Genomic DNA, 18,938 nt, shown 5'->3' on the forward strand with positions numbered 1-18,938 from the left:
CCCGGGATAGTGAGTGAAGCAATGTTACTTGACAAATAGCAAATCATAGCAAATACATAGAAACAGAATAATGTGTACAATGTGCAAGAAAAGGTAAACACATGTGGGACAAATGGAGAGCATTGCAACTGCTCCTCCACTTTGTCACAGTGCGACTGTTGTTTGTAAATGAAAACTTATCCCAACTACATGTGCTGCTGACCTTTGACCTTTTCTTTAGGTGCACAGAGGCCAGAGGAGTCTGTGGAAACATCCAGAACTGAGGCAGTGCTACAGATGTCTTCAAATAAAGTGGTGTATTATCCTTGGATGCGTTCCATTCCTGTTTAGACCTGCTGGCTGTCAATGGGCTTCATTCCATTTCAGACTGCCGGTGGTCGGCTGGAATCTAAACTCAACATGGCTCCTGTGTTAGAAGAGCCTCTGATTTTAAAATATGCACATTGAATAGTTTCTTTCCAGCACTATGGAGCTACCAGCCCAGTATATGTAGCCCACAGTAGATGGAGTTTTCAAGCTGGACTGACAAACATCAGGACTCATGTGATCCCTACATGTGGACCTTTCACAGATGGATCCAAGTGCAGATTCAACTCTGCATTACATTTGACTTCAGCTGTTACACACTTTCATTTTCTAGCTGTGTCACTTCCTGCTGTTTTGATCAGACAGTTTATCCATGTCCACAAATGTTTGGCTGCATATTTTTATCATCTATATTTTCCAGTCTTCATGCAGCCGATATTTCATGTGAACTCCAATCTGCCACCTGCCATCACGTTTTCAGGGTTAGTTCAGTGTTGGACATGTAGGACAAACAGCAGCACATGTTCTCTAAATGTTTGCAGTCATTTTTAAATGACGCTGATACTACATGAGACATTTTCCACATTTATTGTCTTTGAACAGAGAATAATAAAGCCATCAAACATATACAGGCTTCTGCAAATACAAACTTCTGTGGTGCATTTGATGACCTGCAGAGGAGAACAAGTCGGGCTTTTCAGCCCTAACACAACCTCTTTGTTCTCAATACTACAAAACCTTAAAAGGCTGATATGCAAGTTTGCATGAATCACCAACACAGTTGTGTTTGTTTCTAGTGTAGTTATAAATAAGGTGATCAAATATCTGCTGACTGATTAGATCCAGTATCTATTACAGATGAACTGGATATCACAGCATGTTGTTAATCCGTCACATCAAACTAAACAGTGTTGCTGGTGTAAATATCCTCCAATAAAGTCAGATGGGCTGAGGGCTGCTGTTGCCAGGTAACGATGATGTCACACTGGATCTTCTGATCTTGAGCATCGTAGCGCTCGGAGTCTGATGTTGGCTCATGTGTTGTCAAACACCAACATGACGTTCTACTAGTCAAGGCCTCACCTTCACCCACTGATGCTGATCACACAGACCCACTAATAGAACTGTTTTATCAGGTTTATGCAGCATCACCATTAATGTCACATTTAATCAGACCACATTTACATTACAAGCCCACTACAACCATTATCAACATGTTAAATTACATTATACATCTGCAGTGGTTTAAAGCACCACTATTTTAACCTGATTCATTTCTCCACCTTAACAGTTCATTCCTCAAATGAAGCAAAAAATGTACCAACAAATAATTTAATATTTATTTTCCAACTTTTACAAGTGAAATCAAACAAGTGTATTTAACAGTGAAACCAGAGCGGAAGCTGCTCATATAGAGTCCAACCCAGGATAAAAGTAAGTTGAGTAGAGCAGCATCATCAAAGTGTCGGCTCTCTGAACACGGTGCAAGATCGCCATCTGCAGGACAAAACTAGTTTTTCTCGCCCTCCTCGTCAACGTCAAGATGACGTCATCGTACAACAAAACATGCAGATCAGGTGACATGACTGTCTGAGAGGCGGAGTTAAACTGTGGCAGGTAAGCATGTGGAGGAGGAGCAACAACTGCAGCATGACGCTGGAACATCATCATTGCATTATACAGTTTCCTCTCTATCATCTCTGGATGATGCTGTGAACAGAACAGCTGTGGAACCATTGGCCATTTGCCATAGTGTAGCTGAGTCAAAACAGCCCAAGTGCTGAGAGGGAAAACATGATGATTTATGTAAAGTCATAACTGGCTGCAGCAGCTGAGCTTTGACCTGTGAGCTGCAGCTTAAGCTTCTTTTATGGTTCAGTGTTTAATGTTTAAACTGTTTATGGCTGCACACACGCCCACAGTCAGGTTGTATACATATTGAAATATTATATACAGTGTGGCAGCTGACCTATGACCTTTGACCTGCGAGCTTCAGACTCATTGCAGGTGTGAGGTGTTTAATACTATTGAAGCTTGCAGACACACCCACATCCTCTGATTGGTTCTCAGGGTTGTTCAGTGTGTTGGAGTTGGAGCAGAAACCTGCTGCAGGTTAATTATTGATCAAACAATATCACACAAGGTGCAGCAGCTGACCTTTGAGCTTCAGACTCTTTGCTGGTGTGAAGTGTTTAATGTGACTTCAGCCTGCAGACACAGAGGACTGATGAAGCAGAAGATTGTCTCTGTTTCTACACAGACCTGGTCCAGACAGCAGAGCTGCAGAGGGAAGACGTTCATGGGAAGAAGCTGAGTAAGTGCAATGTCCTCTTTGAATCCTGGATCAGGAAGTGAAGCCGGTGAATATTTGGTGTTTAAATAAGGTTTCTGTCTTTGACTCAGCCTGCTGTCACTTTGTTTCAGAGAGAAAAAGAGATTTCAGATTAACTGCATTATATGCTGAGTAACTAAATGCTGCTAGTCTGTGGTGTCACTCCCAGCAGCATCACGTCATTTCTTTACTCTGACCTTTAACATCAGTTAACTTAGCTAGCAGAGCAGCTAGCAGTTAGAGTATGAACTCTGTGTCAGCAGTCCTGGTGGTCACCTGGTTTCATGTTTGCTGATGATCCAGATGTGTCCACATAATTATTTATTTCTGTAAATGTAAAGACTTTACAGATAAACAACAGCAGCCCTCTGGCTAGACTCTAACCTGTGAGTTTCCTGTGACTGAAACCACAAGCTGATATTTTCCTTCTGAAGCAGCTGAATGGATGTTTGAGTTTACCTGCATACATGGTGCAAATAAACCCGCTTTGGATGGTTTGGAGGCGTAACCCAAAGCAGCGCAGGATTCTAATGTGATTGGTCACTTTGATGAGGTGGCTGTAACTCAGGTGGTCGAGCAGGTCACCTGCTAACCAGAAGGTTGGTGGTTTAATGCCAGACTGCATGATGTCCTTGGGCAAGATACTAACCCCATGTTGCTCTCCAATGCAGACGCAGGTTCTGCAGCCTCTGCAGCCTCTGCACTGCTGTGCCATCAGTCTGTTGGACAGTATTTGATAGATTTAAGGGAAAAATGAAGGAACATGAACAACTGGTCAGAAACACTTATACTTTATACATCATGCTTTTCTTATGCAACATCCACACGTGAATCATGAAACTTTAACATTTAAAGGATCGTAGCTCTGTTGCTAAATTATCTGACTCTTGTTTTAATGGTAATAGTCAAAGTGTGATCGGTGAATTGTGAGCAGCAGAAAGGATGAAAGCACTAATGCTGGCACAAGGGGCCACAAGCCAGTGTACTCCAAGTGCCAGCCTGGGTAAATGGGGAGTGTTGCATTAGTAAGGGCCTTCTGAACTAAAGCTTTACCAAATAAAATGCGTGGATCATAATGAATAAGACTGTCATGCTATTGATGGCTGAAAGAAAAGGAAGAGGAGGAAGGAGGCATGTTAGGAGTAGGGATGGGTATCGTTTAGGTTTTATCCGATACCGGTGCCCAACCGGTACTTTTGAAACGGTGCCTGTGCTTAATCGGTGCTCGAACCGGTGCTTAAAGAATGGAGAACACAAACTTTGTCCTAAAACCTCTCATGTTTAGTTGTTTTTTTGGAAAAAGACAAAAATGTTAGTCTTTTTTGCAGCTATAGGGCATATATGGTATCACTCTATCAAACAAGAAGACAGACACATGTAACTACGACAGTGTTTGCTTGTTCACCTTACATTAATGTAATAACATGGTTAGCCTACTCAATGTAAATTACACACGAACAACATTAAGCTACTCACGCACAGAAGAACGGCTGCTGCTTCCATCATCATCCATCAACATTTCTGCTACACTGGCAGGGCTAGGGGCCAGGACTCTCCTCTTCGGGGTCTTGGGGGATGTTGCTAACTCCGGGTCTGATAACAGGCACCACACCAGCAGTAGATGTGCTCGGTGTGAGGTCTCGCAGCAAGCTATCAGATACGGTGCATTTCTCGGCTTTTAAAAAATGCTATACGTCGCCGGGTGTTTCATGGTAAATGGACTGATTCTTATATAGCGCTTTTCTACTCTCCCGGAGTACTCAAAGCGTTCTATAAAACATGTCACAATCACCCAAATTCTCACAAGCACTTTATCTACACTCAGTGCTTTCTAAGTACATTCACACACATTCACACTCCGATGGATGCATTGGAGAACAAGTTGGGGTTAGTTTGCCCAAGGATATGTGACACACAGACTGGAGGAGCCTGTGATTGAACCATCAACCTTTTGATCAGTTGGTGACCAGCTCTACCCCCTGAGCTACAGCCTCCCTGTTTCATCAGTTACCTCCTTTGCACAGTATCACCTTAAAGCACTTGTTGCAGGCTGCTGAGTTTGCATCTTTTGCTGTGAAGTACAGCCAGACTTTGACCGCTTCGCCTTGGGCATTTTTAATCTGTAGTTCTGCTCTAAAAGAACATACGTACCTGGGCCCGCCTACTATCCTTGGAAAGGTAAAATGATTGGCTAGAATCCAAAGTGTATGACATCACAGGGAAAAAAGCACCGAAAAAAACACCGAAATGTGCGCTGCTTTTCAGTCTGGTTACTTACGTTTATGTCAGAACCGGTGCCATAATGGCATCGGATACAGGTACCCATCCCCAGTTAGGAGGCAATGGTAGAGAAGGAAAGACAGGAGAGTGGAGGTGATGTATCTAAATGCATCTGAACAAAGCAGAAGTACACACCAAACTCAACGGATAGTCAAATGTAGAATCACAGAACAGAACTGCAGGCTGAGTTTGGATGTTTGTCTTTCACACCTCTCTGTGGCTCACACACACAGTGACGTCAGACACAGTCACACATACTGTTCCATCTGCTTTGTGCACAAATTCATTACTTTCTTCCTTCAATGATCTACATACTACGTGCTGCCCAGTAAATACTTTGCAATATATTTCATCCCCTTTCAAGGCATAATTACTCAGTTTATTCCCCATTACAAGACAACAATCAGCCACACTCGCACAGACCACGTCTGGCCTGCACTCACTCACACACGCTTTCACACACAAAATAGGCACCAATGAGAGCTCTATCCTCCTTACATATTGGTGGAGAAACCAAACACTCAACGCCCTCAGCGGAGGAGGAAAAACCTCCTTTCGGTGGAGAAACCATCCTTAACCCTCCTTGAAACTGGCCGGGAAACCAGACCTCCTTATGTATGTGTGTCTATATGCATGTGCTTGAATGCGTGTGTGTGTGTGTGTGTGTGTGTGTGTGTGTGTGTGTGTGTGTGTGTGTGTGTGTGTGTGCGTGCTTGGGGGTGCGTTTGTGTGACCTCCTGCTCACCAAAAGGGTCATAAAAGTAGGAAGCTTATTAACCAAGAAAACAGAACCTTCAGATAGGATGTCCCTATAATAAAACACTACAGCCTCCCCCACCAACAGACTGGTTGGAGAGGTGGTCAGAGACAAAGGAATGTCTTTGATCCTGCTGCTTGAACTAAGACTTACACATTTAAGTAACACAATGACAACATTTAACAATTTGACTCCAACAGCTGCCAGCTGGAATTTAAATGTAATTTAAACGAAGGATTCAAGGTTATTGGGTTTTTGAACGTAGAGATCACATGAACGTATATGAATTGAATGATATGTCTCTTCTATGTTTCTATTATCATATTTTGATGTTGATTGTGATCGGTTTTATTTGTTTCTTCAGTGGTTGTAGTGTTTTAATATTTGGTAATGTTACGAGTTCAAAAATTGGGGATGGATACAAGAGGAAAAACCACAATAAGAACACTGGTCCGGCCGTGTTGAGTCAAACGATGATTTTAATGATCACACGCGTGGGAGATGGACACCGTACGCAGACAGCATCAGATCTCAAAATGGTGGAGCATTGATCAAACTCTTATAGCCTCTAGTGGCCCCCAGCTAATCATAAAAGCTTAAACATTCACATGCTTTTCTCTCACACGGCGCCTAAGCTACGACCTTGGCTCCCTGTTTATCTGCTCCTGCTGAGATGGGGCAGAAAACTCCAGCATGTTCTCTTCTAATCAGACGAATAAGGCGATGACTTTCTGCGAACAGTATTTCTTATAACTCAGCAGTATAATGCATCATGAAACAATATCATTCATCCACAATAAATCAGCAGTCTAATGTAATGCAAATCAGTTTAACAAATGCAATAGTTATCAGCTTCTTCTAATTCAGGAGAATAATGCAAACTAAAACTACATAATAATTCACAATCTTTAATTAGGGGTCTAACATGGCATAAAATAATATTATAATCCAACATAATTTTTTCCATTTTGTAATTGTGTATAAAGTTTATTTTGAATGAAAGTTATACTCAAATGCTTCAGGGTCTTCAGTCAGTGTGTGATCAGTTTTATACATGGCAATGGTCTTATGTATGCCGGTGTTGGATATGGCTGATAACGGTATGTTAAAATCTGAAACAGCCTTTAAAAACTCTGTCCAGCCAATAGGTCTGACGGTGTGTGTGTGGTTGTGATGGCTTTAATCAGATCGTAAATGTGTGAACCCGGGATGGTGTGTTTATCAACAACAATTTCACCTTTGTCATTGTAAGAAATCAAGTCTGGCCAATGAGAGAATGAGTTCTGCATTTCTCCTTCTCCTTTTAGGTATGTGTGTCAAAACATTCTCTGCAATAAAATCCTTCACCCCAGCATCACCATAAACAGGTTGGGTGTCCGCAGGCTGGGTTTGCACATCCATGTTAAATTGTTCCGGTAGGGATGAAGACAATATATTCTTTTCACGGGCACCTTGTCTCACAAGTGTGAGGTATCTTTGGAGAATATCACCATATTTTTTAGCTTTCTCATACACATCTATGTCTGATTCTTGTAACACTTGAAGCATCTCCTTGTCCAAGTCTTTCTGAGCCTGTTGTCTGATGTTGCCTGTGTACTGCTGCGGTTGTTTCAATAAGTCCAGCTGATGTTGGGGCACCAAAAACATCTTTTGCACATGTTCCATTTTCACCTGTTTGCTATCAGACTGGTTATGAAAGGGATTGCAGCCCCTAATAAGGGTAGTAAAAACCCGCCAGATTGGTTTATTGTCTTTCTCTTTTTCAAAGTTTTGATCTTTTCTTCAGCAATCAGTCTGATTAGAGATTTTTTCTTTTTAGCTGTTTGTACTTCTTATTTTGTCAGTGGAATGTTACCTTGCAATACGTTAAAGGCTATCTCACACAATGCATTGATGAAGTTTGCATTGCTAATAATATCTCTGCGTAGAGCCGGGAGAGACTTGTATATCAACTCCAACAGAGACAGATTCCTCCGCATGCGTGATGACATCCTTTCACCTCTTCACTGTTTTTTGTTTTGGGATATAAACAACCGGACGGTCTGACAGTAAATTTGTTCTGAGTCTTAAATAGTCCGGGGTCTTACCTTTATAGTCTATTAAAAGATACCCGTATGTTGTGGATGTGGCATCATTAAATGCTTCTATAATATATTTAGTATTACCAGGAAATATTTGCCTACCTAAAAGCATGACTTGATATTTATCTCTTGGATTTTTAAACAATATTAGTTGGTGCATTTCAAAAATAAAAATATGAAGACACTCAAAATAAATTTCCTGTGGTGGGAAACTATTTTGTGCAACTTTTTTGTATTTACAGTTTTGAGGGATAAGCCTCTTAAATTTCTCTAACTGGGAAATATATGTTAAAAAAACAAAAAAGATTTTCATTTTTTTGGTAGTTTATTGCACTTTTTTGCAATTTATGTAATTACTATGCACTTAATGCATACATATTATTAAAACTTGGGCTATAATGGTTGAATTGATGTATATCAACTTGAAATGCTCCCAAAAATGTCACTAAAACATGAAAAAATATAATATAAGCTCAGGCGGACTTGGTTCTATGGTCGGTCTTAAAGGGTTAACAAATTGTTCTTGTCTGCAGGAAGAAGGTTGTCATCAGCAAGAGATTCGTGTATACAGTTAACAAACTTTATGTCTCTTATCTTAAGAAGCTGGTCATATAGTGGCTGCCAGCATGAGTATATATACACAATGTTATCAGTGCTGTGTGATATAATTCTGGAAGAATTTTCAATGACGCTTTTAACAAAAAACGTCTTGCCACAGTTACTGGAACCGCTGGCCACCATGCTGAACGGGTGCTGTAACCTGGCGTCAAACCCCTAATTTAAAATCCATAAGGTAGGGTTGTATAGTCTGGAGCACACGGCGCTTATTGTAGACAACCTTAAGCTTCTTCACAATGGTTTCATTCTTCAAATGAAGCTTCTTTTTATCACGTCTGATATTATCAGAGATGGCGACTAGGTGTGCGTCTGATGTCTGATTGGCTACAAACTTGTGGACTAAACCTTTCAAGGATTCGTGGGTGACAACTTTTGAGTTTAGTGCGTTCAGTGTTACGCCGTTACATTTGACCTGGGTCTTGGCCAGCGATGTGTGATATGTGTAGCATTTTGGCCCGCCGGAAACAAATTCTACTATGTGATCCTCCACACCCCCCTGCCCTGAAGCTAATTCGCTGGTGAGCTCCCCCAGAAATGGGCCTAGAGGAGGCATCCAGTCGCCAGGGCGTGCCGTGAAAATGATGCTGTCTGTATCACAATACAGCACGCACTGCTGCAAGTTGTCTAACAAATCATACAGCATGAGTCTGGCATGTGCAGCGGTCATGGCCCCCACAAAGACATTAACGTCCTTCATGCGGGATGCTCTACCATCAGAGTGGCGCCATTGCACCATGGCGACGTCGTCAGAGATGAAACAAAACTGCCACATGTCATCCTGGTCGCTAAACATTAGCTGGCTAAACCTGGAAAGGTCTGTGATGAACTCAGATGACGCCATATTCGACCTCATACTGAAACCACCCCATAACGAGTTTAGCAACAGCTTGTTACAGTTTCGAACAGCTTTATTTACGGACGGATCTAGCATTATTTCCTCCTTCTCATAATACTCATCTATGTACTTATGTGTTTTCACATGTTCTGGATACACCGAGGCCTCCTGTTTAAGTTTTAGAAAGGCTTTCACATAGTCTTTAAACAATGTGTCAGTCTTTTTGGGGAAGTGCCACACCCCATCAATAGAAACAATCCTGTATCCTTTCTCAACAGCTTTTTCAAGCTCAAATGAGACCCATGTGCCATTCAACACCCGCTCACTGTCACTGTGCCCACATGCTGTGTGCTGCTTCTGGTCTTCAGCGCACAAGCTGCAGAGCGGAAACATCAGTTTGCCGTGGCACCTGTAGGGAAGGACAGGGTGAAAAAGACCTCTTGGCGGCAGTTCTGAGCATTTAACAAAGCCGAAATAATTTTCTAGGCTGTCAAAGTTTCTGTAAATGATTTGAGGGTGTCATACAGGATAATCTTTTTTAGATTGCACTGTGGGATAGAGACTGGTGAAGTCATAGTAAAATATTTTTTCATCACACGCAACCTTCTTCTACAGTTTTAGAGCATTTGTGAAAAACCCAACAATCATATGACCCCCTATGAGCAAGCACTTTGGCGACAGTGGGAAGAAAAAACCAGGCTCAGGGAGGCGCGGGGCCATCTGCTGCGACCAGTTGGGGTGAGAAAAGGGAGACAGGATAAAGACATGCTGTGGAAGAGAGACAGAGATTAATAACAGATATGATTCAATGCAGAGAGGTCTATTAATACATAGTGAGTAAGAAAGGTGACTGAAAAGGAAAAACTCAATGCATCATGGGAATCCCCCGGCAGCCTGCGTCTATTGCAGCATAACTAAGGGAGGATTCAGGGTCACCTGGTCCAGCCCTAACTATATGCTTTAGCAAAAAGGAAAGTTTTAAGCCTAATCTTAAAAGTAGAGATAGTGTCTGTCTCCTGAATCCAAACTGGAAGCTGGTTCCACAGAAGAGGGGCCTGAAAACTGAAGGCTCTCCCTCCCATTCTACTTTTGAATACTCTAGGAACAACAAGTAGGCCTGCAGAGCGAGAGCGAAGTGCTCTGATAGGGTGATATGGTACTACAAGGTCATTAAGATAAGATGGGGCCTGATTATTTAAGACCTTGTATCTGAGGAGCAGGGTTTTGAATTCTGGATTTAACAGGAAGCCAATGAAGGGAAGCCAAAACAGGAGAAATACTGTATGCTCTCTCTTTCTAGTCCCTGTCAGGACTCTTGCTGCAGCATTTTGGATCAGCTGAAGGCTTTTCAGGGAGTTTTTTGGACATCCTGATAATAATGAATTACAGTCGTCCAGCCTGGAAGTAATAAATGCATGAACTAGTTTTTCAGCGTCACTCTGAGACAGGATATTTCTAATTTTAGAGAAGTTGCGCAAATGGAAGAAAGCAGTCTTACATATTTGTTTAATATGTGCATTGAAGGACATGTCCTGGTCAAAAATGACTCCAAGGTTCCTCACAGCGTTACTGGAGGCCAAGGTAATGCCATCCAGAGTAAGAATCTGCTTAGATACCATATTCCTAAGATTTTCAGGGCCGAGTACAATAACCTCAGTTTGATCTGAATTAAGAAGCAGAAAGTTAGCGGCCATCCAGGTCTTTATGTCTTTAAGACATTCCTGCAGTTTAACTAATTGGTGTGTGTTATCTGGCTTCATGGACAGATAGAGCTGGGTGTCATCAGCATAGCAGTGAAAATTTATGCTATGTCTTCTAATAAATTAGAAATAATTAATTAAAATGGGATTATTTCATGTTTTAATTAATTATTTCCACATTTAAATAATTATTTAATGGTGTATTTAATTAATTCATTTTGGCACTGTTGACTCCTTCAGGTCTCACCATAAATTTATTTTATCTGTCAACCTCACCCATCAAACTCAGGGGGTGGGGCTGATCGAGTCAGAACCATTGCTTTGGCCTGGTGGCCATTGTTTTTAGAAGGCGTTACTGCACACCAACAACTGCCATGTGGAAGCTAACAGAACTGAACTTTGAAAAACCCTGTTTGTGTCTCACCAAATACCGTTTTAATATTTTTTTAGCCGAAAATGTAGCGGTTTAATCTTCAGATGTCTGGTCGGGTTGTCAAGATACAGCTTCTTTGCAAAAGTACTTCGATGACTTTGGAGATGTCTGCCCAGCCCAGTCTCACGGCAAAGCGTGGGACAGACCAGCTCGCCTTGCAAGCAATCGAGCTGTTATTACCGACAAAGCGCAGCCCCCGGTACACAGCTGTAACAACCCCCGCTGTACACTGACTTCATTTACTGAGGTTATATTTATCGAGTTTTTATTTCCTGATGTTCGTATGTGTCATACGTGTTCCAGTCGCCAATTCTGAATTATAAGTAACATTAAAAACACATTTAAGGAGGAGAGAGAGCAAAAAATTTCGATTAACATCTGATGTTTGGGTTGTAGACTTGTAGTTATTAATGCAGTATGGTCACAGCAGATACTGATAAACATGTATTATGAGGATGGATGATCAAGTTTCTCACTCTCTCCTTTAAATCTCAGTTTTTTCTTCTTCACAGTTTATCTGTTAATTTATTAATGAATAACACTGAAAGAGTTTCTGTTATATTTCCCCTTGAACATCAGCTTATTAGGGCGGCATTAGGAAATAGCCCCCCTCCAAAGAATGAATAAATGAATGATGATAATAATAAAATGTTTCAAAAGCAGAGCTCAGAGTGGTAGAATGGTCAAACATGGATCCACGGGTGGTTCAACTGCATTTGGTGATGTGACTAAAGCAAATCTTTCAAATAATCCCACCATCAACGGGATGTTGTCTCCTTTGCTACGGTTACTTTACTTGGTCACCGTGTGAATTTCTTTGAAATGAACCAAATTCTTTTATTTGTTGGTTGTTGCATATTTAACCTCTACAGTCAGGAAAGGAGGAGATGAGGCCTCAACAATGTTGGGTTGTAGCTGTGGTTCAGGTTAGAGTGAGTGTCCATGGAATAAATGTAAGTCAGTGAACTGGAAACATGACTGTGTTCAAACTTTGTTTTCCTTTTTATAATGAGTCTAATCAAAGGTGGACAGAAGTATCTCCACTGTGATTCTGTGTTACCATCAGAGCTTCTTGTTGTAATAGTAATTTTACAATGTATGTTGAAGGGATATTACTGCCCTCTGTTGGTGTGTTTGTGCATTACACTAAATAAAAAGGTGTTCGTTGAAAACATCAGGTTATGGGCCCAGAGGTCGCCAAGGGAAGCTGCTAAAACGTTTTCTTTTGGGAGTCATAAACAGAATTGTGGGATTCACAATGGAAGATAGACTGTTTATTGACAAGCTGAGCGGACCGGAGAATTGGGCAACGTGGAAATTTCAACTGGAGCACCTGTTGAAGGCAAAAGGACTGTGGGGTATGGTACCGGAGACGGAGCAGTTAGCCGCGGATGCTAATGCCCAAGCGCGAGCTGAATTTGAACGGAAGAAAGAAAAGGCATTTTCAGTGTTGGTACTGAATGTAAGTACACCCCAATTGTACTTGATAACAAACTGTAAGACCCCAAAAGAAGCATGGGATATGCTAAAAGCACAGTTTGAAAGAGATACTGTTGCTAACAAGCTATTTCTGAAGAAGAAGTACTTCCGGTGTGAAATGAAGGAAGGAGAACATCTCAATGGTCATTTAAAAAGGATGAAGGAACTTACTGATCAGCTAGGGGCAATAGGTTCTGTAATTGAAGAGGAAGATCAAATTGTCACCCTTCTAGGTAGTTTGCCACCCAGCTATGCAACTGTTGTTACTGCTTTGGAGACAAAGATGGATAGTCTGACACTACAGTTTGTTCAACAAGCCTTGATAAATGAGGAACAAAAGCGAGTGCTTACTGACAACACCACTGTGTCCAGTAGTGTATCAGCGATGTCATCTCAGATGCATAGAAATGAACAGATTGGATCAAAAACAGTGGGAGCAAACAGCTCCGACTCATGGAGATGTTACAAATGTGGGAAGGAAGGACATATCAAGCGTGATTGTCCAAGCATTAAAAAGAAATACAAGGCCCACAAGGCTAAAAGCGTGGTGTATAAGGACAAAGAGGACTCATATGAGGGAGCTTTTGTTGTAAATGAGTCATGTAAAAGTGATGCACAACAAGAAGAATTGATTCAGGAGTGTCAAAACACATGACATGGAATAAAGAAGCTCTACAAAAATACCAAGAGTTTTCAGAACCACAAACAGTGAAACTTGGTGATGGCAGAGTAGTTGAGGCTTTAGGTCTGGGTAACATAACAATGAAAATGTCATTCAGAGTTAGTGATGGAAAAGATGTCACAATGTATGATGTGCTGTATGTTCCCAAATTATCAATGAACCTTTTCTCAGTGGGAGCTGCTGCCAAGAAGGGAAACACAGTGAAGTTCAAAAGGACTCATTGCTACATAAGAGGAAAGAATGGAGCTCTCCATGGAATGGGAACACAAAGATCTGACGGATTGTATCAGCTGGTAATTGAGGGAAACTGCACAACCTGTCATGGAGCGTCAACTGCTTCAGTTCCAGCAAGTATGTGGCATCAGCGTCTAGGTCACACTACAGATCTGAAAAAAGTAAAAAACTTGGTGAAAGGAATTAGCCTTACAAATGAAGAGGAGGACATTTTTTGTGAAGCTTGTGTTGAAGGCAAATTATCAAGAAAACCTTGCAAATCAGTGGGAGAAATACGAACAAAACGCAAGTTGCAATTAGTGCATAGTGACGTTTGTGGTCCTTTTCAAACTGAGTCACTAGGAGGAAAAAAGTACTTTGTGACTTTCATTGATGACTACTCCAGATGTTGTAAAGTATATTTCATAAGAGAAAAAACGGAAGTCCTGAGCAAGTTCAAAGAGTTTGAAAGAATCTTCTCAAATGAATGTGGACAGGGAGTAATAAGACTCAGAACTGACAATGGTGGGGAATACACATCTAAAGAGTTTCAAGAATATTTGAAAGCTCAAGGCATCCACCATGAAATGACTGTACCACACACACCACAGCAAAATGGTGTTGCAGAGAGAAAAAACAGAACTCTAGTGGAATCAGCTAGAAGCATGCTATCACATGCAAAGTTGCCAAACACATTCTGGGCAGAAGCTGTTGCTACTGCAACTTACATACAGAATAGGCTCCCAACATCTGCTTTAAAAAACGAAACACCCTATCAGAGATGGTATGAAAAAAAACCAGACATTAGCCATATGAAAGTATTTGGTTGTGTTGCTTATGCTCATGTTCCAGACACAGAGAGAAAGAAGCTGGACAAAAAGGCAGTGAAAGTTCGTTTCCTGGGATATGCAACCAATGCAAAAGGCTACCGACTGTGGGATGAGGAAAAAGGAAAAATACTGATTCGACGAGATGTGGTCTTCAATGAAACAGAGTTTAAATGCAAACAAAGTGAAAAAGATCTCAGTGTGGGGAATGAGGTGACACTACACACGGGTGAAAGACAAACAAGTACTGAGGAGACTGTCGCCAGTGAGGCTGCAAAAGGAGATCAGCGGATCAGAAGACCTCCAAAGAGATATGGATTTGAGGAGTTTGCTGATGCAGCTACAGTTGATCATTATGTCAACATCTGTTGTGTCACAGAACCAAATACACTAGAAGAGGCTATGTCAAGTCCAAATGCAAAGGAGTGGAAAGAAGCAGCTGATTTGGAATATGAGTCACTGCTAGAAAATGGCACATGGGATTTAGTGGATCTACCAAAGGATCGCAAAGCAGTTGGATCAAAGTGGGTCTTTAAAGTTAAGCATCACAGTGACGGACAAGTGGAAAGATACAAGTGCAGACTTGTTGCCAAAGGCTATTCACAGATTTATGGTGCAGACTATGATGAAACATTCTCTCCAGTTGTACGATTTGGTTCAATTCGTACATTGTTGTCATTTGCTGTGCAAAACAATCTAAATGTGCATCAAATGGATGTTGTGACTGCATTCTTGAATGGACACCTGGAAGAGGAAATCTACATGGAGCAGCCAGAGGGTTACATCAAACCTGGGCAGGAACATCTAGTGTGCAAACTAAACAAGTCAATATATGGACTGAAGCAGTCTCCACGTTGCTGGAGCAAAGCTTTTACAGAGTTCATGAAAAGTATTGGTTTTACACAGAGTACTTCAGATCAGTGTGTATTTGTTAGAACAGGTCAGGAGTTGGAAATATTGGCTGTGTATGTTGATGATCTGATTTTGATTACAGAATCAGCAGAGAGCATGAAGACCTTAAAGGACACTCTGAAGAAACACTACAAAATGAAGGACATGGGTGAGCTATCCTACATTCTGGGCATCTCAGTGGTCCAAGACAAGGACAAAAACCATGTTATGCTTCATCAGAGGCAGTATATTGAAAACATACTACAAAAGTATGGAATGGACAGTGCCAATCCAGTAGCAACTCCAGCTGACACAAATGTCAAATTAAGAAAGAGTGATGATGTCAGTCAACCTGTAAACCCAAGCATGTATCAGTCAATGGTTGGACGTTTATTGTATGCTGCCATGGCCACACGACCAGATATTGCACAAGCAGTGAGTGTGGTGTCAAGGTTCAATGCAAACCCAAACACTACGCACCTGACAGCTGTGAAAAGAATCCTGAGATATTTGAAAGGAACTCTAAATCTGGGGCTCAAATATCAAAGAACAGAAACAGGAACCTTGGTTGGGTATTCAGATGCTGATTGGGCAGGTGATCAGGACGATCGACGTTCTACAACTGGAAACATCTTTCTACTTGCAGGAGGTGCAGTCAGTTGGCTTAGCAAGAAACAAGCAACAGTTGCACTTTCAACTGCAGAGGCTGAGTATATTGCTTTGAGCCAAGCTGCACAAGAAGGAGTTTGGTTAAGAGGACTACTAACTGAGCTTGGAATGGAAACCACAGCAACAGTGATCCTGGAGGACAATCAAGGAGCAATTGCAATCGCAAAAAATCCAGTCGATCATGCAAGAACAAAGCACATAGACATTCGTTACCACTACATTCGTGAATGTGTGCAAAATGGACAAATCCAGCTAAAGTACTGCTGTACAGAAAACATGAAAGCTGACATGTTAACCAAACCGCTGGCTAGACAAAAGTTTGAGTATCTCAGAGGGAAGATTGGACTGTGTTCAGTTTAAAAGGGTTATCATATGCTTAACATGCCTATACTATGCTTATGTTAAGATGGCGAGCATTTAACTGTAATGAAGAATAATAGTTTTGTCTAAGATGGACACAGTACATTTTTTGTGTGAGTTCAAAACAAAAGAGAAAATGTTTATTTTCTAGTAACACCGTGATATAGGTGCATAATGTTTTTTTTGAAAGAAATAAGCAATGGGTGTCAAGTAAGTGAACTCCATGGTAAAATTAAGTGGGAGTGTTGTAATAGTAATTTTACAATGTATGTTGAAGGGATATTACTGCCCTCTGTTGGTGTGTTTGTGCATTACACTAAATAAAAAGGTGTTCGTTGAAAACATCACTTCTGCACAGTGTTTCTGGAGCAGATAACATTGCAGCATTATGGAGACATTATGGAGACAAAAAGAAAAGCGTCTGGATTTATTTAAGTTAAACTTAAAGAAATCCAGACGCTTTTCTTGGACTGTTGGTTTCAGTGTTGAGTCTCATTCACACACTCCCTCAGACTCTTCACACACACTGATTTGCTGACATAAACACACTCCTGTGTGCTTTCTTGGCTTCGCACACACACTGAGGACCATCTACAGACTGTGAGCTCCGTCTTCTTCGTCTTTGGAGCCGAACTCTGACAAAGTTAGGAACAAAACTTTCTCCAGCGTGTGAACTTTCCTCCTAGACTCAGTCTGAGCAGTCAGACCACATATTTCTAAAGCAGCACATGAAGGTGTGGCTCACAGACACACACACGGGTGAAGGAAACAGCTGCAGTATTAAAAACTGCTTCACTGTCTACAAATATATGAACTGAATGTTTCTTTCAGGCTGTAAAAACCTTATTTATCCTCCATTACAGTCCTGCATTCAGAGCATTACTTCTGTTATATTAGTACATGTATTTTATTCTGATGAACACATGAAACTCCGAGCTGGATTGAATCCATTGGATCAGAGTCCAGGACTCAGACTAAACACACTGAATGTGTCCTGAGCTCGGCCGCTGTTCCACAGTAACTGCTGTCAGAGTCACTGTTACTGAGTTAGCTTAGCTAGCAGAGCAGCTAGCAGTTAGAGTATGAACTCTGTAAGCAGTCAGCTTGGTCCTGGACATGGTTACTGACATAAAGCTGCTCTCTGCAGCCATGTTTGACCTGCTGCTTTGTAGGACTACAGTAATGGAGGATTTGGAGGCTGAACTCGGCTCTGTGACACTTTTTGTAGTGAACTGATGAAAGCTGCGTCTCAGATGGATGTTAGTCCAACACATCAGACACGACCTCTGCAGCTCTCAGCTGATGTGCACATGAATGATTTGTGTTTCCTCTGCAGGTGAAGGTAGAAAGTGTGTGTGAGCTGATGTGAATTGAGCAGCATGGATCAGTGTGAGGACAGAGAGGAGGGAGTCCCTCCCTCTAAAAGCACTGTGTGTGGGGAACATGAGAGCCAGACCACAGCTCAGAGGTGAGATGACCATCTCTAACTGTCCATGACTCTTCTCCATGTCACAGCTCAGCACTCACATCACTGCTCCATCATTATTCACAGGAACCAGCCTGGACCTCCACCCAGCTCTGTGTCCTTACAGAGTGACGCGTCTAAAAATGTCATCATTAAGTTTAAAGACTCTGCTGCAGAGAGGTGAGCTGTTAGTAACATGAACTCTCTGATTTAAATGATTTTGATGTTTCCTGGTTTCTAAAATGCATCTCTGTAGCAGAGCAGTGTCTCCAAGGACACACAGGCTCAGCTGTAACTGTCAGTTTATCTGGTTTTAAGACACATTTGGACTCAATTGTGGATCCCCCGAATGAACTTCCTGTTGCTTGCAGATGACAGGAACACAAAGTGTTTGTGCCACGTGATGCTGCAGGATTTGTTAACGTGTCCATGATGGTAACATCTCCTCGTCTAACTGCAAACACATGAGCGCTCCTAACGGCAGCTATCACAGCCACACAGGCAGACTGTGTCTCACTGTTGCATTCAGGGACATTTGTTTTCCTGTAAAAAGCTGAACTCTAATCTAAGAGGACTGTTACTGACAGGAAACAGCTGCATTATCTGCAGTCTGTGTGATCACAGCTGCTTCAATCACTTTATCAGAGAATTGATCATTGAATAAAACATGTTTGTGTCTGCAGAGATCAGAGGTCACAGTCTGCAGGATCCAGCTGTCCATCTGTGAGGAGTGACTGGTCCAAAGATTACCCTCTACACTTCAGTGGTGAACCTGGACAAACGAGGTCAGAGAACTGTGATGACTCCTTTACATGTTTGTGTTTTCCTGGATAAATATGACCAAAGATTCATTAAAAAGATAAAAATCTTAGACTTTGTCCTGTAGCGCTGTGTGGCAGGCAGGATTGGACCCAAACACAACAGGATGAAGTCAAAGAGGCAGCTTTATTTCAGCTGTGAATATGCAAACAGCAGAAACAAGGAAACATAACTGTAGGTTTGCAGTGAAT

General features: G+C 41.6%; 1 protein-coding gene across 1 annotated transcript in view; it reads left to right on the forward strand.

Moving 5' to 3' along the window:
* Nucleotides 1–2,475: 2,475 nt before the first annotated feature.
* LOC146634503 (NACHT, LRR and PYD domains-containing protein 12-like) overlaps nt 2,476–18,938 on the forward strand; it is a 208,125-nt gene continuing 191,662 nt past the window's right edge. The window contains exons 1-4 of the mRNA XM_085377893.1: nt 2,476–2,620; nt 17,800–17,931; nt 18,016–18,108; nt 18,612–18,713. Coding sequence (XP_085234019.1) covers nt 17,843–17,931; nt 18,016–18,108; nt 18,612–18,713 — 284 coding nt within the window. The 5' untranslated portion in view covers nt 2,476–2,620; nt 17,800–17,842. The remainder of the gene's footprint in view (nt 2,621–17,799; nt 17,932–18,015; nt 18,109–18,611; nt 18,714–18,938) is intronic.

This window comes from Diplotaxodon limnothrissa, linkage group LG3 (genome assembly GCF_057381915.1).
Source record: "Diplotaxodon limnothrissa isolate DT_005_m linkage group LG3, D_limnothrissa_male_GT1.1, whole genome shotgun sequence".
Classification (NCBI taxonomy): Eukaryota; Metazoa; Chordata; class Actinopteri; order Cichliformes; family Cichlidae; genus Diplotaxodon; species Diplotaxodon limnothrissa.